The sequence below is a fragment of the Vitis riparia genome, chromosome 4, assembly GCF_004353265.1.
Source record: "Vitis riparia cultivar Riparia Gloire de Montpellier isolate 1030 chromosome 4, EGFV_Vit.rip_1.0, whole genome shotgun sequence".
NCBI classification, from domain to species: Eukaryota; Viridiplantae; Streptophyta; class Magnoliopsida; order Vitales; family Vitaceae; genus Vitis; species Vitis riparia.
This window is the reverse complement of record NC_048434.1, coordinates 4,225,994-4,249,112: the sequence shown is the minus strand read 5'-3', so window position 1 is coordinate 4,249,112 and position 23,119 is coordinate 4,225,994. Positions and strand designations below refer to the sequence as shown.

General features: G+C 38.9%; 1 protein-coding gene across 1 annotated transcript in view; it reads left to right on the top strand.

The window, feature by feature from the left end:
• LOC117912662 (protein DDB_G0276689) overlaps positions 1–23,119 on the top strand; it is a 67,327-nt gene that overhangs the window by 16,821 nt on the left and 27,387 nt on the right. The window contains exons 3-6 of the mRNA XM_034827349.1: positions 13,560–13,683; positions 15,184–15,279; positions 15,385–15,456; positions 21,369–21,506. Of these exons, the coding sequence (XP_034683240.1) occupies positions 13,560–13,683; positions 15,184–15,279; positions 15,385–15,456; positions 21,369–21,506 (430 nt within the window). The remainder of the gene's footprint in view (positions 1–13,559; positions 13,684–15,183; positions 15,280–15,384; positions 15,457–21,368; positions 21,507–23,119) is intronic.

Below are 23,119 nucleotides of genomic sequence, written 5' to 3'. Positions count from 1 at the left end.
ATGGCAATCCTAACCTTGATGTGGTGGAGTCCCAGTTTGCTTATTCAAACCAGTTGCTCGAGAGTTTTAACCCCATTAAGTCTAATTTGCCTAATGAGGTTTCCAACCTGGTTATAGTTAGCCAGGGTGATGCTGTGGTCTCTCCATTGGGAGAGTTCCAATTAGAAGGCCTATCCCCCAGGAAAATGGCTAAAGTGCGTGAGGTTTTAAGCTCTTTGGATATCAAGGTATATTCTAGGATGAAAAGTAGATGCTCCACAGGTATGTGAGACCTGTTGGAACTAGTTTGGAGGTTTAGGGTCTATGATGTTTTTCCATGAAAATAATTAGTTGGAATACCAGGGGTTTGGGATCAAGGAAAAAGCGAAGGGTAGTTAAAGATTTTCTGAGGTTAGAGAATCTGGATGTTGTGATGATCCAGGAAACAAAAAAGGTGGAGTGTGACAGAAGGTTTGTGGGTGGTGTTTGGATGGTCAGAAATAAGGAATGGGTTGTTCTTCCAACATGCGGGGCTTCAGATGGGATCTTGACTATTTGGGACTCTAAAAAACTGCGTAGTGAGGAGGTGGTAATAGGATCCTTTTCGGTCTCAGTTAAGTTTGCTTTCGATGGATGCGAACCTCTATGGCTATCCGCAGTTTATGACCCAAACAATCCCTTACTTAGGAAGGATTTTTGGGTGGAGCTTTTAGACCTTTTTGACCTATCTTTTCCATTATGGTGTGTGGGCGGTGATTTTAATGTCATAAGGAGAAGTTCAGAAAAATTGGGAGGTTTTAGTTTAACTTTAAGCATGAAGGACTTTGATGGTTTAATAAGAGAATATGAATTGCTTGATCCACCTTTACGGAACGCACCATTCACTTGGTCAAACATGCAAGAGTCTCCCGTGTGTAAGAGATTGGATCGATTTCTTTACTCAAACGAGTGAGGGCATTTCTTTCCTCAAAGCCTTCAAGAAGTTCTTCCAAGAAGGACATCGGATCATTGGCCAATAGTTTTGGATACCAACCTGTTCAAGTGGGGCCCAACACCTTTTAGGTTTTAGAATATGTGGTTGCAACGTCCTAGTTTCAAGGAATGCTTTAGAAGTTGGTGGAGAGGTTTTCAAGGAAATGGGTGGGAAGGTCACAAGTTCATGAGGAAATTACAATTTGTTAAGGCCAAATTGAAAGAGTGGAATAAGGTTTCTTTTGGAGAGCTAAATGAAAGGAAAAAATGCATCCTAAATGAAATAGCTAACTTTGATGCCATTGAGCAAGTAGGGGGTCTCACTTCTGAACTTTTAGTTCAAAGAGCTTTAAGAAAATGGGAGCTAGAGAAATTAATTTTGAGGGAAGAAATTCATTGGAGACAAAAAGCTAGGGTGAAATGGATTAAGGAAGGGGATTGTAACTCAAAGTTTTTTCATAAAGTGGCTAATGGCAGGCGAAATAGGAAATTTATCAAGGTGTTGGAGAATGAAAGAGGCTTAGTGTTGAATAATTCCGAGAGCATCACAGAGGAGATTTTACTTTACTTTGAAAAGCTCTACACGAGTCCTACTGGAGAGTCTTGGAGAGCTGAAGGCTTAGATTGGTCCCCTATATTTGAAGAGAGTGCGTCTAGGTTGGACTCCCCTTTTATTGAAGAAGAGATTTCTAAGGCCATTTTTCAGTTGGATAGGGATAAGGCGCCGGGGCTTGATGACTTTACCATTGCAGTGTTTCAAGATTGTTGGGATGTGATCAAGAAGGATTTAGTAAGAGTGTTTGCAGAGTTTCACAGAAGCGGAATTATCAATCAAAGCATTAATGCCTCCTTCATAGTTTTGTTGCCCAAAAAAAGCATGACAGAAAATCTTAGACTTTAGACTTATTAGCTTGATCACTAGTCTTTACAAGATCATAGCCAAAGTGCTATCAGGGCGTCTAAGAGGGGTACTACATGAAACTATCCATTCTACTCAAGGCGCTTTTGCTCAAGGGAGACAAATATTGGATGCAGTTCTCATAGCCAATGAGATAGTGGATGAGAAAAGACGATTAGGGGAGAAATGAATCGTCTTCAAAATTGACTTTGAAAAGGCTTACGACCATGTGAGTTGGGATTTTTTGGATCATGTGTTGAAGAAGAAGGGGTTTAGTCCTAGATGAAGGAAATGGATGAGAAGTTTTTCCACGGTTTCTTATGCAGTCTTAGTGAATGGAAACGCTAAAGGGTGGGTCAAGGCATCTAGAGGCTTAAGACAAGGCGACCCTTTATCCCCCTTTTTGTTTACTTTAGTCGCAGATGTACTGAGCAGGATGTTATTGAGAGCAGATGAAAGAAATTCGTTGGAGGTTTTCAGGGTGGGTAGGAACAGAATAAGGGTGTCCCATCTGCAATTTGCAGATGATACCATTTTCTTTTCTAACACTAGTGAGGAAGAATTGCAGACTCTTAAGAGTTTATTGCTAGTGTTTGGCCATATTTTTGGGTTTAAGGTTAACCTTGACAAGAGTAATATTTATGACATCAATCTTGAACATAGTCATCTTTCTAGGTTGGCCGAGTTGCTTGATTGCAAGGCTTCTGGTTGACCTATACTCTATCTGGGTCTTCCTTTGGGAGGGAATCCTAAGGCTTGTGGCTTTTGGGATCCAGTGATTGAGAGGATCTCGAGAAGATTAGATGGGTGACAAAAGGCTTATTTATCTTTTGGAGGTAGGATAACTCTTATCCAATCTTGCCTCACCCACATGCCTTGCTACTTCCTTTCCTTGTTTAAGATACCCGCTTCAGTGGTTGCAAAAATTGAGAGATTGTAAAGGGATTTTTTATGGTCAGGGGTTGGGGAAGGTAAAAGAGATCATCTTGTTAGTTGGGATGTAGTGTGTAATCCGAAGGCAAAACGGGGATTGGAATTTGTGAAGATTTCTCTAAGGAATCTCGCTCTCTTAGGGAAATGGTTGTGGAGGCACCTTAGAGAGGGTTCAACTCTATGACATCAGGTTATTTTAAGCATTTATGAATCACACTCTAATGGTTGGGATGCCAATACTATAGTCAAATGGTCACATTATTGTCCTTGGAAGGCTATTGCACAAGTCTTTTAGGAGCTTTCCAAGTTTACTTTGTTTGTGGTAGGAGATGGAGAAAAAATTAGGTTCTGGGAATACTTTTGGTGGGGGGGCCAACCTTTGGGATCCCAATATCCAAGACTATTTAGAGTAGTCATGGATAAAAATTCCTATTTCTTCATGTTGAGAGAGAGAAAGAAGAAAGACCTTGATTCTCATTAATGTAATAATCTACTTACAATTGAGAAATATATATATATACAAGGCTAGGAGTCCTAACTACCATACATGTGTCCTACCATATATGTGTCCTATATTAACAAGGAAAGGTTATACACTATAAATACATTATATTCAACACTCCCCCTCAAGCTGGAGCATATACGTCATATGCACCAAGCTTGTTACAAATGTATTTAATCCTAGGACCTCTGAGAGATTTAGTGAAGATGTCAGCTAGTTGATCATTTGAATTAACAAAACTTGTAGCAACACATCTTGATGCGATCTTCTCTCTAATGAAATGACAGTCAACTTCAATATGTTTGGTCCTTTCATGAAAGACTGGATTGGATGCAATATGTAATGCGGCCTGGTTATCACATATGAGTTTCATCTGTTCATCCTTTCCAAATCTCAACTCTCGAAGAAGATGTCTCAACCATATGAGTTCACATGTTGCCAAAGCCATAGCTCGATACTCGGCTTCAGCGCTAGATCTGGCCACTACATCTTGTTTCTTACTCTTCCAAGATATTAGATTACCTCCAATAAAACACAGTACCCTGAAGTGGAACGTCTATCTGTGGGTGAGCCAGCCCAATCTGCATCTGTGTAACCAACAACCTGAGTATGACCTCTGTTCTCGTACAACACACCTTGGCCTGGTGTGCTTTTGATATATCGAAGAATGCGGATTACAGCATCCCAATGGCTATCACATGGTGACTGTAGGAATTGACTAACAACACTCACAGGAAAAGAAATGTCTGGACGAGTATTGGTGAGATAGTTCAATTTACCTACGAGCCGTCGATATCTCCCGGGGTCTCCTAAAAGCTCCCCCTGTCCTGGTACAAGTTTGACATTCGGATCCATAGGTGTGTCTACCGGTTTACAGTCTAACATACCGGTTTCTTCCAGGATGTCTAAAGCATACTTCCTTTGGGAAAGGACCACAACAGAACTGGATTGAGCTATCTCAATTCCCAAGAAATACTTGAGTTTCCCCAAGTCTTTGGTCTGAAAGTGGGTAAAAAGGTGTTGCTTTAGTTTATGAATACCATCCTGATCACTGCCTGTAATGACAATGTCGTCCACATAAACAACCAGATAAATACACTGCCCCAAAGAGTTATGATGATAGAAAACTGAATGGTCTGCTGTACTGCGAAGCATGCCAAACTCTTGAACAACAGAACTAAAATGGCCAAACCATGCTCGAGGAGATTGTTTCAAGCCATATAGAGAACGACGTAACCTGCATACTAAACCAGACTCCCCCTGAGCAACAAAACCAGGAGGTTGCTCCATATAAACCTCCTCGGCAAGATCACCATGAAGGAAGACATTTTTAATATCCAATTGATAAAGAGGCCAAGAACACATGGCAGCCATGGAGAGAAGCAGACGGACAGAAGCAATCTTGGCAACAGGAGAGAATGTGTCACCATAATCAGAACCATAAACCTGAGTATAGCCTTTAGCAACTAAGCGGGCCTTAAGGCGATCAACCTGACCATCAGGACCAACCTTAACTGCGTAGACCCAACGACAGCCAACGGTAGATTTACCCGAGGGTAAAACAACAAGATCCCAAGTGCCATTAGAGTGTAGAGCAGCCATTTCATCCACCATTGCCTGTCGCCAGCCTGGATGGGAAAGAACTTCATGGGTGCTCTTTGGAAGAGAAACAGAGGATATAGCAGAAACAAAAGTAAAATAGGGTGAAGATAAGCGATGATAACTCAAAAAATTGTAAATAGGATGAGGATTACGAGTAGAGCGAGTACCTTTCCGAACAGCAATGGGTAAGTCATTAGGAGAAGGCAGAGCCGGGGTAGGTGAAGCCGAAGGGATAGGAAGTGAGTCAGCAGGTGCCTCAGCAAAAGGGAGAGGAGCAACTACACGAGGGCGACGATGATAAACCTGAAGTGGTCGAGGAGGCATAGCATCAGGTGGGGAGACAATGGGAATAGGCAAGACTTCAGAAATAGGAAGAGACTCAGAAGTGGTGGAAAAGAATGGTGAGTCCTCAAAGAAGGTGACATCAGCGGAGATAAAGTATCGATGAGTCTCAAGGGAATAACAACGATAACCTTTCTGAAGTCTGGAGTATCCCAAGAAGAGACACTTCATGGCTTTGGCGGAAAGCTTGTCCTGTCCAGGAGTGAGAATATGAACAAAGCAAGTACAACCAAAGACACGAGGAGGAAGGAAATAAAGTGGTTGGTCAGGGAAGAGAAGAGAGTGAGGAATCTGATCATGTAAGACAGAGGAGGGCATACGATTAATCAAATAACAAGCGGTAAGAACAACGTCCCCCAAAAACGAAAAGGAACATTACTATGGAGGAGGAGAGTACGAGCTGTCTCAACAAGATGTCGATTCTTGCGTTTAGCTACCCATTTTGTTGAGGAGTATGAGCACAAGAAGACTGATGAAGAATCCCATGATGGACATAAACGAAGTAAATGGGGCTGAAAAATATTCCCTGGCATTGTCACTGCGTAACATACGAATAGAAATATTGAACTGGGTTTGGATTTCAGCATAAAATTTCTGGAAAATAGAGAATAACTCAGCTCGATTTTTCATTAAAAATAACCAAGTACATCGAGAATAGTCATCAATGAAAGTGACAAAATACTGAAATCCTAAAGTAGACGCAGTCCGACAAGGACCCCAAATATCAGTGTGGACAAGCTCAAAAGGAGACTTTGCCCGATTATTCAAACGCTTTGGGAACGAGACACGAGTATGTTTCCCAAGCTGACATGACTCACACGGAAGCGACGATAAAGTGGAAAAACGAGGGACCATCTTCTGGAACTTGGAGAGACTAGGGTGGCCCAGACGATTGTGAATGAGGAGAGGAGCATCAGTGGAAATGCAAACTGTAGGAGATGAATCCGAGGTGAGGTGATAGAGGCCTTGAGACTCACGTCTATGCCAATCGTCTTCCCTGTACTCCGGTCCTACAAGGTCACAAATTTATCAGAAAAGGTAATAGAGCAATTAAGAGTACGAGTGATTTTGCTGATGGAAATAAGATTAAAAGGACATTCAGGAGTATAAAGGACAGAAGTGAGAGGTAGAGAAGGCAGAGGAAGGGCCAAACCAATACCTTTAGCCACAGTTTGAGAACCATTAGCTAAGGTAACAGTAGGTAAAGCAGAGGTAGTAGTAATAGAGGAGAAAAGATCCTTATTACCAGATAAGTGATCAGAAGCTCCAGAATCTAGAATCCAGGGTCCAAGAGAAGATGTGTGGGTAAGGCAGGCAGAGGCATTACCAGGCTGGGCAACAGAGGCAACAGAAGCCTGAGATGCGGAAGAGCTCGGAGGCTGAGGCAGCGGAGAATCAGAGGACTGGGCCACATGGGCAGTGCGAGGAGGTCGTCCATGTAACTGATAGCAACGATCGCGAGTGTGGCCAAGTTTATTGCAATAGGTGCAATGAGGACGTTGACCTCTACCTCGGGTACCACTGCGGCCTCCTCGAGAGCTAGTTTGAGAAACTAACACAGAAGAATCTGAAGTGCTATCAAGTGGCAAAGTCTGAGTGGAGGAGATACGGAGGAGGCGAGCAAACACATCATCCAAGGACGGAACTGATGAACTACCAAGAATCTGATTGCGGACAGGCTCAAGATTCGGACGGAGGCCAATAAGAGTAAGAACCATGAAGAACTTGTCAAGCTGTGTTTGTTGAGCCCCAACATCAGGAGTAAGAGGCATCACAGTCAAGAACTCCTCCTTAAGAGAGGCAATCTGGCCAATATAAGTAGATAGATCCAAGTCCTGTTGGCTGAGATGGACAATAGCAGAAGCCACCTTATAAAGACGCTGGATATCATTCGTATATAATCCTTTGGCCTGAGTCCAAAATTTAAAACAAGTTTTGTAGGCCCGAAGATGAAAAAAAATCTTGGGATCAACCGATTGCCATAATACACTACATAACTGTGCATCTATCTTCCTCCACTGTATGCGGTCAACCTCAGGGATATCTGCCTCCTGTGTAATCAAGTGATCCTCATATCCTTGACCCATAAACCAAAGTTCAACAGAGGCAGACCAGGAAAGATAATTGTCACTGCAACCAATTTCTCCGAAGTAATCATAGGAGATTCAGATATAACAGCGGAAAAAATGGAATTTTTAGTAGTCATATCTACTTATCTGGAGAATGAAGTATGTTTGGATCGAAGAGAGCCTAATATGGCTTTAGATTGCGGCGTGGCACCACCGAAAAAGGGAGACGGCCTCAGATCGCGGCGTGGTACCACCAGAAAGGTAGAAGAACACTTCCCAAGGCACGTGCAGGGATTGGAGTGGAGAAAAAGTAGTCGGAGCTTCGCCGGAAAGACTGTTTGGAGGGCCGACGGAGACAAAAATCCCCAAAAGAGGTACGTGCAGGGCTCGGATGGGAGAACCAGAGAGGTAGGGAGGCTGGTCGGCGTCAGGCGAAGCTGGAGGAGGAGGCGTGTCGCCGCAAAAGACCTCACGCGCCCTCCACGCGCCGGCGCTTGAGATGCAGCCGCCGGCCGGAAAATTGCACGTGGAGGCTCTTTTGGTGCCGGTGCCTTCACAAAAGTTGGAGATCTCCTCCAAGCGCTCCTTTTGGTATGGTCGGTGTCGGAAAAATACGTCGCCGGAAAAGTTCGCCGGCGGTGAGTGGTTTCTGTCGACGATCCGAATGACCGGAAAGTATTGGGAGATGGGGAAGGTGACCGGAATGAAACACGGTCACCGGAAAGTTTCCCGGAGTTGATGACACGGGAAACAGGAAAGAATTAGGTTTCTTCCTTGGCTCTGATACCATGTTGAGAGAGAGAAAGAAGAAAGACTTTGATTCTCATTAATGTAATAATCTACTTACAATTGAGAAATATATATATATACAAGGCTAGGAGTCCTAACTACCATACATGTGTCCTACCATATATGTGTCCTATATTAACAAGGAAAGGTTATACACTATAAATACATTATATTCAACACTTCAATTCTCGGTTCTACTCGTCCCTTCTCTTGGAACTTTAATTTCCGCCGTAACCTTTCCGATTCTGAGATAGAAGAATTAGAAGGCCTCATGCAGTCACTTGATGGTTTGCATTTATCACCTTCGGTTTCAGAGCTGAGACCCTGGTCTTTATCTTCTTCAAGGCTTTTTACAGTCAAATCTTTCTTTCTTGCCTTATCCCAATTTTCTAGTTCTCCTCCAATTTTCCCTACTAAGTTCGTTTGGAATTCTCAAATTCCTTTCAAAGTCAAGTCTTTTGTCTGGTTAGTGGCAGACAAGAAGGTAAATACTAATGACTTGCTACAATTGAGAAGACCCTACAAAGCTCTTAGTCCTGATATTTGTAAATTGTGCTTGAAGCATGGAGAATCAGCCGATCATCTTTTCCTACATTGCTCTTTCACTATGGGGTTGTGGCATAGATTATTTTAGTTAGCTAAGACGGATTGGGTTCCCCCGATGAGCATTTCCGACATGCTGTCCATCAATTATAATGGTTTTGGTTTATCTAAGAGATGAATAGTTTTGTGGCAAGCTGCGTGCATTGCTTTAATTTGGGTTGTGTGGCGGGAAAGAAATGTAAGGATTTTTAAGGATAAAGTAAGGAATTCAGAGAATCTTTGGGAGTCTATTCATTTCCTTGCTTCTCTTTGGGCTTTTTGTTCCAAGGTTTTTAAGGGGGCTCCCCTTAATGTGTTACAACTTGATTGGCTAGCGGTGTGTAATTCCAATAGGTTGGTCTAATCTAGAGAGTTTGTTTGTTTTTACTTTTTATTTTCTTGTTTTTGTATTCTTGTAGTTTAGTTTTCTTTGGTGGGAGGATTCCTCATCCTTCTCTTGTACTTCTTTTTTCTATCAATAAATCCCTTTGTTGTTTCCTATAAAAAAAAAAAAAAAAAAGCAAATCCTACATCATCTCCGGAGTCATCCATGTTAAATATTGGACTTAAATGCAATTATGAAGGAAACTTTGTCAAATAAGCATTTTCGCCCAATTAAAAATGCGTATTTGCTAGAGCTTCCTTCATAATTGCATTTTAGTCCAATATTTAATGTAGGCTTGGCCCAAATTGTTTATAGTTCTGGGTTCCTCATTTATTGTAGATTTTGTGGATTGGATAGGGGCCTGTTGAGGGGTGCTATTTTTTGTTAGGCCCTCATTCTTTTTGTTGGCACTATTTGGCACTCTTTGTATATTCCCTGTGTACTTTGTGGCGCTCTTTTAACGTTTTCTTTTTTTCTAATATACTGTTCTTTTACCTATCAAAAACAATCATTTTTGCCCAATTGTTTTAGCTTGAAGCTTTTGGTCTATTTTGACCCATTTTCTTAGCTTGAAGCTTTTGATATGTGCCCTAATGAAATCTTTCTAGATAAAGATGAACCATTACCATATCACCTTCTTGAAATTGAATATATTTTTGGTGTGCATCATTGCCTCCTTATAGTTCTCATTACTGATTTTGATTTTTTCTTATACCTTTTAAAATTGACGCATAGTAAACACCTTTTTTGGTTGTGCCTCCTCTAGCTTCTTAATTGGAAGGATTTTTTTTTCTTTGGATGAAGGATCTTCTTATGCCCATTAAGTATGAGAATATATGTATTTTCGTAGCCGTCATGTGGAACCCTTTTATAAAAAAGCCAAGGTTTTCCAAGCAAAATATAACTCACTTTTATTGGTAAAACCTCACATCATATAGACGCTTTAAAGTCCTTACCAAAAAAGAATGTGACCAAGCAATAAAAATTTATCAGAATAGAGGTACAGTTCATCCATGCTACTTGGAATGGATTTGGATATCTCTCTATTTTAAGATTCAGCTTTTCAACAAGCTTTTGCGAAATTATGTTCAAACTGCTATCTCCATCAATGATCATGGTACATAACCTCCCTTGACAAGAAATATGTGTGTGGAAAATGCTAGTATGCCGCCAATTTTCTTCTCTTTTTACCTTTGGGACAACTAATAAAGGTTGTAGTACAAGACTATGACCTTCTGTCATACCATCATAGTAATCACATTCTTCACTAAGTTCATCTTTATTGCGAGTCTCTTCTTCCTTTGGGTAACTCTCCAATTCAAATTCTGGTTCTTCAACACAAAAGTGTAAACCTTTGCTTGGGCACACAACAACATAATGGCCATGCCCATCACACTTAAAGCATAAAGGAGTCATGCCTACCTTTTTATTTCCAATACACATTGAAGTTTTACCCTTATTAGCATCTCTATCAGGCACATTCATGGCTTGTTGATTGTTACCCTCACCAATAACATGGTTAGAAGTTTGGAAATTTGTTGTGCTTAAAGGTTTGTTTGCTATTTGGTTGGAGAAAGTGCTCCTAATTTGTGAACTTGGACGTTTAGAAGCCTGAAACTCGAGCCCTTCCATTTTATGGACTAGTTGATAAACATCATTCACAGTATAAGTGCATGCAACTATCATCTCAACTTGAATCTCCATTTGAAGTTCAACTTAATAACAAGTTGCAAGTTGAGCATCACTTTCCCGCACTTGATTCCGAATACTCAACTCATGAAATTCTTTTGTATATTCTTCAACAGACTTAGTGCTTTGTTTAAGGGAAAACAATTTTTTGTACATGAATTGTTTATAATTAGTTAGGAGAAAGTGCTCCTTCATCTTTAATTTCATCTCGTTCCATGTATCTATAGGTGGTTGTCCGGTTTAATAAAGTTTATTCTTAATATTATGCCACCATAGATGTGTTACCCCTTTCAACTTTGCCTTAACAAAATGAACTTTTCTATTTTTGGGCATTGCATACCAATCAAAGTAATCTTCTATCGACATAATCCAATCTAGAAAAGTTGTTGGATTTAATTTTCCTTAAAATTAAGCAATTTCAAGGTGGACCTTTCTCGTCACATCATCATCTTGCTCAAAGAGTTAACCCCTTCTTTGATTCCCCATCATAAAATTGCCTTGCTCTTGATGTGGTTTACTAGGCGATTGTCTGAATTGGTGACTTGCAGTCTCATCTTCAATTGGTGGTTTTTCTTAACTCTTTTCTAATAACTTCATGATCTCTTCAAGTTTGTTATTTAGTTGTATTATAGCATCTTGATGAGATTATTGTGTGGCAAAAGTTTCCTTTAAGCTTGTTTTAGCATCATCTTGATTATTAGAAGCATTTTTTGAACTTATGCTTGCATAAGTTGCTCCGCTCCTCAACTGCATATGCCTTCAAGTTAAGAACTTTTACTCTGATACCAAAACTGATATAGGACAGCCGTAGGATGGTTGCCTACAATCAAATAGGTGGGTTAGGGTTTAATTTTTTTTTTTTTAGGGTTTAAGGAGAGAAAAAAGGGATAAAGGTTATGACAACAAAATAAAAATGAAATAAAATAGAGAGAAAGAAGATAAGAAGAAGAAGAGATAGGAATCTTATCATTAAGGCTTTCTAAGAGTCTCACCTAGAAGAAAATCAATGGAGTCTTATAATTGAAATTTGCAAAATATGTAAAATAACAGAATATTATTAATCATTAATCAATTACTTAATTTACATCGACTAACCTTATGTATAGGCTTCTCTAAGAAATCCAAAGTTTCCTAGGATTCTAATTACCCATTATGAATCTAATTCTAATTGTTTTATAATCTAATTAGCTAATCCTAATTTGACTCCAACAAATACTAATCCTACTTTAATTCCAATTAATATTAATCCGAATTTAATTTCAACTAATATTAGTATTACTTAACGTTTATTTATGCCTTTCCTTTTCTTTCTTGAATATACTTTAAAAGGCTTTTTCCCATCAGAGCTAACCTGTAAGTGTTCTTCGGTTTTTTCCCCACAAATGAACCATGCCAACTTAGGAGGTTTCCTTTAACTATAGAGTGCATCACCTAAACTACACCAAGCGAAGAACAAACCAATTGCCTTAAAATTCTTGCTTTGGAGCAATGGAGGAGTAAATGGTTAGCTGATTCTTTTTCACTGTTACACATGTAACATCTATTTGACATAAATCCATCTTCTTCTTTTGATTTGATCAAGCGTCAGAATCTTTCCCTAGATGGCTTCCCATTCAAAGAAACTTACATTTGTTGGTAACTAGGGATTCCAAACTATGTTTTCACCGAAAGGCTCTCTTTCTACATTGACTAAGGAAGCATAGAGAGGTTGGATAGAGAATTTGCCACACTTGGTTTTCTTCTAACTCATCCTATCCTCCTCGTTGCTTCCAATTGAAATTGTATGCATATTCTGAAAAAGGTCTCCCCTTCCTTGAGTTCCCAATCACGGAACTTCTTTGAAAAGTGGGGACTCCATTAGCCCCCTCTCTAACTTGCTCCCATGCCATTGCTACCCAATCATTTTTTGGCAATGTCTGTGGAATAACATCAAGCAATACTCTTACAAGGACATGTTTGCCATGCCATCTATTTTTCTAAAATTTTACCCTCGTGTCATTCCCAACTATGAAGTAAGACTTACTTTTAAAGGGCTCCCATCTGTTTCTAATTGCCTTCTACACCCCCACTCCATAGCCAGCCTACACATCCCTTGAACACCATCCCCTTCCTCTTCCCCAAACTTTCCTATTATGACTTGTTCCCACGGGGATTCTTTCTTAGTTGCAAGTCTCTAGCTCCATTTTCCAACCAGAGCCTTGTTTAAAGTGGATGAATTTCCAATACCAAGGCCCTCCTGCATTTTGTCCAAGCAAGCAATGGACCAATTAACTAGATAAGGCCTTTTCTCAAGCACACTCCATTGCCCTATTGGAAGTCTCTTTGGATATGCTTTAGTCTTAAGCTTTTCAGTGCTACCTGAATATTTAATGTTGGCCATTCTCTTTCTGCAAAACTGTAACAACTTATTTTCTTTCTGCCATTGGCTGCTAAATTGGTAAAGTTAGAATTGTATAAACATTTAATGCATTCTTAATGACTCACAGGAGAATGAAAATATATTTTTCATTAATCAGGAAAGATTTAAATATATATATGGGGCTATTGGACAATATGCATCATGTGTGTTTATATATGTATATAAAATTATCAAGCTTGTGTGATATAGGAGACTATATGAAATATGATATGCATAGTTAACAATTATAATCAAGGATACTTCATTGCGTATTAATGCAGGCACTTGCCTCTCTCTTTCTCTTTGGCCCCACCCCCCGCCTCCCTCCCAACACCACACCCCCTCCCCCAGGTGTGAATATCTCATGAGACTGATAATATTTGCAAATTGAGTAATGTTAGTGCTTGTTTATTGTGCAGCTGTATGCAAAGGGCAAAGTATGATATAGGAGAAGAGGCTGTCCATCGATTTTCCTTATCTCCAGAAGATAGAGCTACTCTTGAATTAGCTGAATGGGTAGATGGTACCTTCAGAAGAGCATCTGTACGGCCCCTCTAAACCTGTGGATTTTATGTTATGACTGATCGTTATTATGTGCAGATTGCATACTTTATATTATATTATTTATGAGGATCATTTGGTTGATTTTTTTTTAGAATATTCTATTTATATCCACTGTCCCTATGTTGTGTGGGTTATCACTTGTCATTTGGCCTTGCTTAATTAATCCCGTCTCTAGTTTGATAATGCAATTCTGAGTGCTACTGCAGTTAGTGGGGTGGTGTTTGGCTGTGCAGTTTTGATAGATGAATTTTAAAGCATTGAAAAATTCCAAGTTCTCTATATGATTGTGAACTTACTGCGTCTATTTGTACTACTAGTCCTAAGTTTGACCTATCTCAGTTTCAGTCCATTTTTAAATAAAAAATGTAATACCAGTTCCATTAATCCTCATTTGTTGGTTATGGCATGTCTTGTGCGCCTTTATTCTTTGCATGATTGAGCTTTTGGCAGCTGCTAATGTAGCCCTATTGACTTTGCCTATTGAAGGGGGAAAAATTCATTCTTACTATCTATAAAGAAAGTGAGATAACCTGCCCTTTTTGCCATCAGAAAGGTTTGATCTCCTGTCTGTATCTTCTTGCCTTTAGGATCAACAATATAGATTGCTGAAGATGTGGAATCCTCTTTGAGCACTTCGCGCGGTTTAGTGTATCAAAGTTAATAATAATGAAGCTATGTGCCTAGAAGTGACTATTTAATATTTCCTTTATTTTATAGTTTACATTATTGGGGAAATTTTTACAGTTTAGAATTCTAAGAATGTATTCTGGGAGATTTTTTTTTTTGTCATAAAAGGCCTCTGTTTGTCATTGACAAGAAGAAATGGTTGTGTTTATCATCAAAGAAATGGAACAATATTTATTGGCTCAATTCTTCTGTGCTACTTTATTTTGTGTGTAACATTAGTTTCTCTATTTCATCCTTTAATATTTTCAGATTGAGTAGGTTGTATGTTTGTCCCAATTTAGGAATTTGTACATGATGCTTTCATTTAGAACATTATTCTTCCTGTGATAGCGTTTCTACTTGTTCGCATACAGAACATAAGAGACTATCCTGTGCATGGTGATGTTCTATCTTGTATCTAATAGAGAAGGACTATTTTACCGGCGATACTGTTCTATTATTTCTCATATATGATATTTAACACCATTGTATGCATAATAGCATTTATATTTTCAATGATGTTTCGTGTACTCAAACACTAATGAAGTTGAGAGCTGTCTCTTGTGTGTGTGTATTTTTGCACCAGTCTCTGTGTAATTCTATTCTTCATGTGTTGTGCCTTGTATCTCATGTGATGTTGTGCTTTTCTAAAATGATATTTCCAAGTTAAGTACTCTCGAGATTGTGTGTGCTTTTGAATGAATCTTGTCTTCAATTGCAATTTTCCATACTATTTTTATCCAACTATGGATTTGTGATTTTACACCTTCATTATATTCTACTGTCTGAAAGTGCAAAATGTTCTCTCTTCAGGTAGAAGATGCTGTGTCTCGTGCTGCTGATGGAACTTCTGCTGTGCAAGATTTAGATTTTTCCTCTTTACGTTCGCAATTAGGTCCTTTGGCTGCAGTAAGTGTTCAAAATTGTATTTCTTTACCCTCTTTTTCTCAGGTGGAAGGGGATTTTCAAGATTTTCTATGTAGGGTAAGCTAACATACATGTGTTCCATGCCAGATTCTTCTTTGTATTGATGTTGCTGCAACTTCTGTAAGGTCCGCAGATATGTCCCTCCAGCTTCTGAATCAGGTAATTCTCATCTAACTATTGATGTGAAAGTTCTACCTGTTGAGCTTCAGCATATGCAATGCATTTCTTTTCCTCTTAATTATGTTTGTCCTGTTGGTTTTTCCTTTTCTTGTGAAGATATCTTTCATTGGATGGCCTGTCAAGGTGGCCCAATTGGTTAGGGCGAATGCTACGTTATGTGCTAGGGGCACATGGTTTTAGGTTCGAATCATGCCGTTGGTTAAACACCCTGATTTGCCTGGTGCTGGTTGTTGCTGGCGTGGTTAGCACCCCAAGGTTTGGGTCCCCATGGAGAGTCCTAAGGGCTTGGCCATGGAAGGTTTATCGATCATTAAAAAAAATAAAATCATTCATTGAATTGAAATTTACCCTTTTTATTTTTAAGGTATGGTCATCACTTAGAAATATCTGAAGAATAATAAATAATTATTCCAACTGTTGAGCTATAAATAGAATAGGAGAATTTTTTTTCCTATTATGTTAGTTTCCTATTTCTGTAAATAGATAGGTTTATTAGTTTCCTATTTCTGTAAATAGATAGTTTTATGATTTAGAAATAAGTTAGTTTAGGAATAAGTTAGTTTCCTATTATGTCTCTTGTTTCCTATTTCTTCTCTTGTAATTTCCTATATAAACCGTGTGTACGGTCAATCTAAAAGAGATAGAACTTATTATTTTTCATTCCATATTTCGTGTCATGATATCAGAGCTGTAGGTTTTTAAGACCTGGGCATCATTCTGGCCTTCATCGCCATTTTTCTGGCCTTCATAGCTGGATTTTTTTTTATTCACGTGTTCTTTTACCAGCCTTCATTGCTGTTGATTTTTTTTGTTTCGCGATCTGCCTTAATTTCAAGAGATCAGGTTTTTTCGTGTAAGATGTTGGAAAATTCAGGTACACCTTCATTCTCTTTTTACATAAATGCCTCACACAGAGTTTATGATGACTCTTGGATAATAGACTCCGGTGCCACAGACCATACGACCAAATCTCAACTTTTCAATACCTATACCCAAGCCCAAGTAACAAGAAAATTGTAGTGGCCAATGGCTCTTTAGTTATCGTTGCAGGTTTCGGAGACATATACATCACACGTACCCTTATTCTTAAAAATGTCCTCCATGTACTAAAATTGTCGGCCAACCTTGTTTCCATTCAAAAGCTTACCCATGATCTTAAATGTAATGCTATTTTTTTCCTTTCTTATTGTGTTCTTCAAGAACAAGGCTCAGGGAGGAGGATTGGACTTGCTAAGGAAATGAGTGGTCTATACCACCTTGAATCATCTCAGAAAACTAGTAATAATTTGTCGTTGTCTCTTTTCAGTTCCTCAAATAAAGATACCATTTGGTTGTATCACCTACGTTTAGGTCATCCATCTTTTAGGGTTTTAATGGTCATGTTTCCTCATTTGTTCCAAAGATTAGATATTTCTGAGTTTCATTGTGAAACTTGTGAATTTGAAAACATACTCGTGTATCTTTTCCTATTAGCAATAAAAGAAGTTCTCATCCTTTTCATTTGATTCATAGTGACATATGGGGTCCTTTGACTATACCTAATGTTTCTGGGGCTCGTTGGTTTGTATCCTTAATTGATGACTACACTCGGGTTACATGGATCTTTCTTCTTAAACAAAAATCTGATGTTAGCATTGTTATACCTAATTTCCACTCAATGGTTCAAAACCAATTTGGGGTTAAAATAAAAAGCTTTAGGACAGACAATGCTAGAGATTACTTCAACCAGATTTTGTCACCCTATTTTCAATCACAGGGCATTCTCCATGACTCATCATGTGTTAACACACCCCAACAAAATGGGGTAGCCGAGAGGAAAAATGGGCATTTACTCAACACAACCCGAGCCTTACTCTTTCCAGTGAATGTTCCTAAGTCCTATTGGGGGGAAGTTGTTCTTACTGCCACATACATGATAAATAGAATTCCTTCACGAGTATTAGACAACAAAAGCCACGTCGAGATACTTAAGAGTTTCTATCCACACTTCAGAACCTCAAATGGGCTCACTCCTAGGGTATTTGGGTGCACTGCATTTGTTCATGTCCACAGCCAACATAGAGACAAGCTAGACCCCCGAGCCATAAAATGTGTCTTCCTTGGTTACTCATCCACTAAAAAAGGATACAAGTGTTACAATCCCTCAGCTAGAAAATTTTACATCTCTGCAGATGTCACCTTCACAGAAAATAAACCTTTTTTCCACAAGTCATCTCTTCAGGGGGAGATTTCAATGATGGAAGATAGTCCTTATGAGTCCTTTGAACCTCTTGATCTTCCTCATGTCTCAACTCATGGTGATGAAAAACCCGTGTCATCCTCTGTTCCAGCCAATGTCACTCACAATTTTCCACAGTTTCCTAAGGTGTATTCAAGGGAAAAGGCCATTCCAGAACAAAAGCAAGTCCAAGAATCCAACTCAGACCTTGGGAATGAAATCATGGTAAGATCAGACCCACCTTTACATACACAACTTGGTGAAACTTCCACTGACTCAACAGACAACCTAGACCTAGACCTTCCCATTGTTGTTAGAAAAGGCACCAGAGAATGCACTAACCGACCACTTTATCCACTATCACACTATGTGTCTCTTAAGCACCTATGACCAGCCCACAAGAATTTTATTATGAGTATAAACACCACTATCATTCCTAACACTGTTTCTAAGGCATTGACAAAAAGGGAATGGAAGGATGTTATGAGAGAGGAGCTGGGTGCATTAAAAAAGAATAAAACATGGGAGATTGTTGAACGACCGAAAGGGAAAAACATTGTTGATTGCAAGTGGATTTTCACACTGAAATATAAGGCTGATGGATCTCGAGAGAGACATAAAGCAAGATTGGTAGCCAAAGGGTACACTCAAACTTATGGAGTTGATTATCAAGAGACTTTTGCTCTAGTTGCAAAAATGAATACTGTAAGAATCCTGTTGTCACTGGTTGCCCATTACAATTGGCAACTTCTACAGTATGATGTTAAGAATGCATTTCTTCATGGTGATTTAGATGAAGAGATTTACATGAACATCCCACCAGGATTTGAGGAAAACACAGGTAACAAGGTGTGCAAGCTGAAGAAGGCCTTGTATGGGCTAAAACAATCTCCCAGGGCTTGGTTTGGGAGATTTGCAAAAGTCATGAAAGAGTCTGGGTACAAACAAAGCCAAGGTGACCACACTCTCTTCATTAAGCACTCGGCTACAGGGGGAGTAACTGCTCTTTTAGTCTATGTTGATGACATCATAGTGACTGGAAATGATGAGAGAGAAAAGCATGAAGTGAAGCAGAGATTAGCAGCAGAGTTTGAGATAAAGGAACTAGGGAAACTGAAGTACTTCCTCGCTATTGAGGTGACATATTCCACGCAAGGGATCTTCATCTCTCAACAAAAGTATGTGAGTGATTTATTGACAGAAACAGGGAAGATTGGGTGTAAACCGGTCTCTACCCCAATGGATCCAAACCACAAGTTGGGAGAAGCTAAAGAGGAACCAATGGTGGATAAAAGAATGTACCAGAGGCTGGTTGGTAGACTCATATACCTTGCTCACACTCGGCTAGACATCGCCTACTCGGTGAGCGTGATTAGTCAATTCATGCATGATCCAAGAGAACCTCATCTTCAAGTTGCTTACAGGGTGCTACATTACTTGAAAGGCAACCCCGGGAAAGGAATTTTGTTCAAGAAGAACAATACTCTTGCTCTAGAAGCATACACCGATGTTGACTATGTAGGTTCCCTAGTGGATTGAAGATCAACTATAGGGTATTGTACTTTTCTTAGAGGAAATCTGGTAACATGGAGTAGTAAAAAGCAGAATGTGGTAGCAAGGTCGTCTGCAGAATCAAAGTTTAGGGTCATTGCTGAAGGGTTGTGTGAACTACTTTGGCTGAAGATTATTCTAGATGATTTGAGAATCAAGTGGGATTGTCCTATGAAGCTCTATTGTGACAACAAGTCAGCTATCAATATTGCTCATAACCCTATACAACACGATAGAACAAAACATATTGAGATTGATAGACATTTCATCAAAGAAAAATTGGAGGAAGGAGTAGTGTGTATGTCCTATGTTCCATTAGAACATCAATTAGCCGATATTCTAACAAAAGGGCTGAACAGTTCAATGTTTTACAATCTTGTATTCAAGCTGGGAATGGAAAACATCTATTCCTCAGCTTGAGGGGGAGTGTTGAGCTATAAATAGAATAGGATAATTTTTTTTCCTATTATGTTAGTTTCCTATTTCTGTAAATAGATAGATTTATTAGTTTCCTATTTCTGTAAATAGATAGTTTTATGATTTAGAAATAAATTAGTTTAGGAATAAGTTAGTTTCCTATTATGTCTCTTATTTCCTATTTCTTCTCTTATAATCTCCTATATAAACCATGTGTATGGTCAATCTAAAAGAGATAGAACTTATTATTTTTCATCCCATATTTCGTGTCACCAACATTAATCAAGTGTTGGTTTAACAAGAATACGCAAGAAAAGCACTTCAAATTGAAGATGAAACATAAATCATAGATCCGCTAAGTCCTCTCAGGGACTTGCTTAAGAATAATTCTGATCCTAATCCTAGTTTTTGAGACAATTGAAAATGGCGTTTCCCCTAATCTATGTAGAGTAGGTGCCCTATTCAGCAATACAGGAAACCCCCGCATAACACGAAAGTGCATACCATGATTCTTCTATCTATCAATAACTGCATGCATTGCACGATGGAGGACTGTAGCTCTTTTCCTTCACTGGCACTGACCCTTGTTGCTGAGATGCACTGAAGTAAATCAATAGTATATGTTATGGTGGTGGGTTTGTTTGTAACATACTTCCATGAGTGGTATGATATAGATGAAACCTTTTCCCTTTGCTTGAGATCAGGCTTGAGGCATTCATAGACAACAAGTTCTCCATTTCCATGCATTTCATTTCATATTGTAAAAATTTCAACAAAAGTTTTTGTTAAATTTGTGCTTATAATGGTCTTTCTTTGAGTCTCTGTGACCGATCTTAAGCTTTAGAAACTGTTTGTTGGTGCAATTTACAAAGAAATTTAAGCTGGAGGAATGGACAAAATGCAGACTTTATTCATTAATAATTGCATATTTGAATTCTGATAAATGATCGTCAAGAAGATTGGAAAACACACAGTTGGCCAATGGCTCTGAATTCCTTTAAATGCCCATTGGGAAACCCTTAATGTAGGTAGAGCCACAAATCTTTAGAATCTTAAAGATTTTCAGTGCATTTTCAGTTCAAATGTTTTAAACAAATTTTTGAACTTAGAAAAAAAAGTTCTTTGGCTGTCAATTATGTATGGAAAACCCTCATTTTGGTTAATGTACAAGGGAAATTTCAAAGGGCAAGTGATAGTATCCTGAATGGAACAAAACAATGTTTTGAGAAATGTGAAATACATGCAATATGAGGTTCATTTTGAATTTTGCATTTTTGTTTAACAACAAATTATGTTTTGTGTTGCATTTTCTGACATCAAGAGTGGTCATGTTGCATGTAGCTATTCTTAGTCCATGCTTTTTTTTTTTCCTTTGACTTAATCAAAGCATGCAAGAATTCCTCTATCAACGAGGATATGATTTTTTTTCCCTCTGATCAGAACAAGGGTATGAACATGCAACACTAAAAGTTTGGCTATGGGATAAAATAAATAGGCCATGATTTTACTTCTTGTTGTGGTAAAGGTTTTATAATCTTATAAAAATACTTGGGTGCAAGCTCACTTCTTGATGCTTCCCACCATACTAAATAATGCCTCACCATTCTCATCTTTTATTCCATTTCTGCTGTTTCTGTTGTTGTGGCTATGTTCTACAATCATTTTCTCTGAGATATTCATTGATGTTGACTTTTGGCATATGCAGGCTCAAGTAATGTTATCTGATATATATCCAGGACGAGCTCCAAAGATGGGCTCCACTTACTGGGATCAGATCCATGAAGTTGGAGTAATTTCTGTGACAAGGCGAGTTCTCAAGCGTCTGCATGAGTTCTTGGAGCAGGTAATATCTTGAAGTTCTTGTATATTGGATTAAGAGCTCTTTCTAGTTGTTAAATGTTTCAAAGGTCCTCATATCCAATTTGTTGTGGGTAGAATACCATGGATGAACATAGTAAAAACATCCAAAAAGTCTTGTAGATTAGCAAGAAAGAGATTTTTACTGATGAAGAGGCTAGAAACCCCTCTGAAAGGGTAGATAAGATGAATGCTGATTAAAAAAATGTGAGTGGTGTCAGTCCAAAAACTTCTTTAAAACACTCTTCTCAAGTAAAACATCCATTGTCACCTTTAGTACATGGTGGTTTTTTGCTTCTGCTGCATTTACTCTAGATATTGACTCATGAATAATCCCATTTTCAAAAGGGGTAAAAACATTTAAAAAATATATATATATATGTACTTCTCCCCCTTCCTCCTCCCTTAACATCTTAATGATGAACTTTGATCAAGTGACAATCACTTTATGAGAAGTATGAAAGGTCAAAAACAAGTAATGTTTTTTCCTGATAAAATAGCACACAGGTTTAAGTAAAATCATGGGATATGGTTACTATGACCTTTTGGCAGCAAAATTGGGAAACTCTGAAGAGAGAATTAATGGCCTCAGTGACAGGTTTCCATGAGTCATTGAGGTCTGTGATTGCTTCTTCTATAATGCTGATTCTGAAGAAAGGAGGGGCTTACGTATTGAAAGGTTTTTGGTCTTGGCATGGTGGGGGTGTGTATAGTCTGATTGCTGAGATCTTAGTTTTAAGATGTAAAAGGTAATCTGCATAGTGATTTCAGAATCTTGAACGTTTTTTATGTCCAGCTGGAGAATTTGGAATCCATGTTGTTATCCAATGGGGCAGTTGATTCACAGTTGAGAAATGGCACTTCAGATGTCTTTCGGAAGCTAGATATCAGCAAAGTGTATGATGATGGCAGTTGGAATTTCCTCGTGTCTTTGCTTTCCTGTTTGGGGAAGATGAATTAGTTGGGTCAGAGATTGCATTTCTTCAGTTTGTTTTCTTGTGCTTGTTAGTTACGAGGACCCACCACTGCGATTTCTTTGATAGCACTGGGGGCTGCATCAAGGAGATCTCTCTTCTTTCATGTTATAGTGATGGGAGCTCTTAGTAGGCTGATGATGGGGCTCTCTCTCTTTCCCTCCCTTCTCTATGGGACCAGGTTTGGGCCAGTTGAGATATCTCAAATGTGGTCTGCTTTGTTTTGGGGCTGTTTCTAGGTTGAAGGTTAATTTAGATGAGAGTGTGTTCATTGTTGTGGGTAATATGATTAATGTCAATTCTGTTTCAGTGGCTTCAGATTGCAGAATTACCAGGCTTTCTCCTTTTATCTTGGTCCTCCCTTTAGTGTCCCATTCAAGGCTAGGGTGGTTTAGATCCTGTAGTGCAGAGGTTCAGTCAGAGATTAGCCATTGGAAAGCAGCAGGACCTTTGTAAAAGAGATAAAGTTACTTTGATCAAGAGTATTTTGACATGTTCATTAGTATTTTACATGCTGCATCCATCATGCTTGCCTTGTTTTGCTGTTGGCTTGAGAAACTTAAGTGAGACTTCCTTCCACACAATGTTGAGGGTGAAAAGAAGAGAGATGGGCCTTGGTATCTGA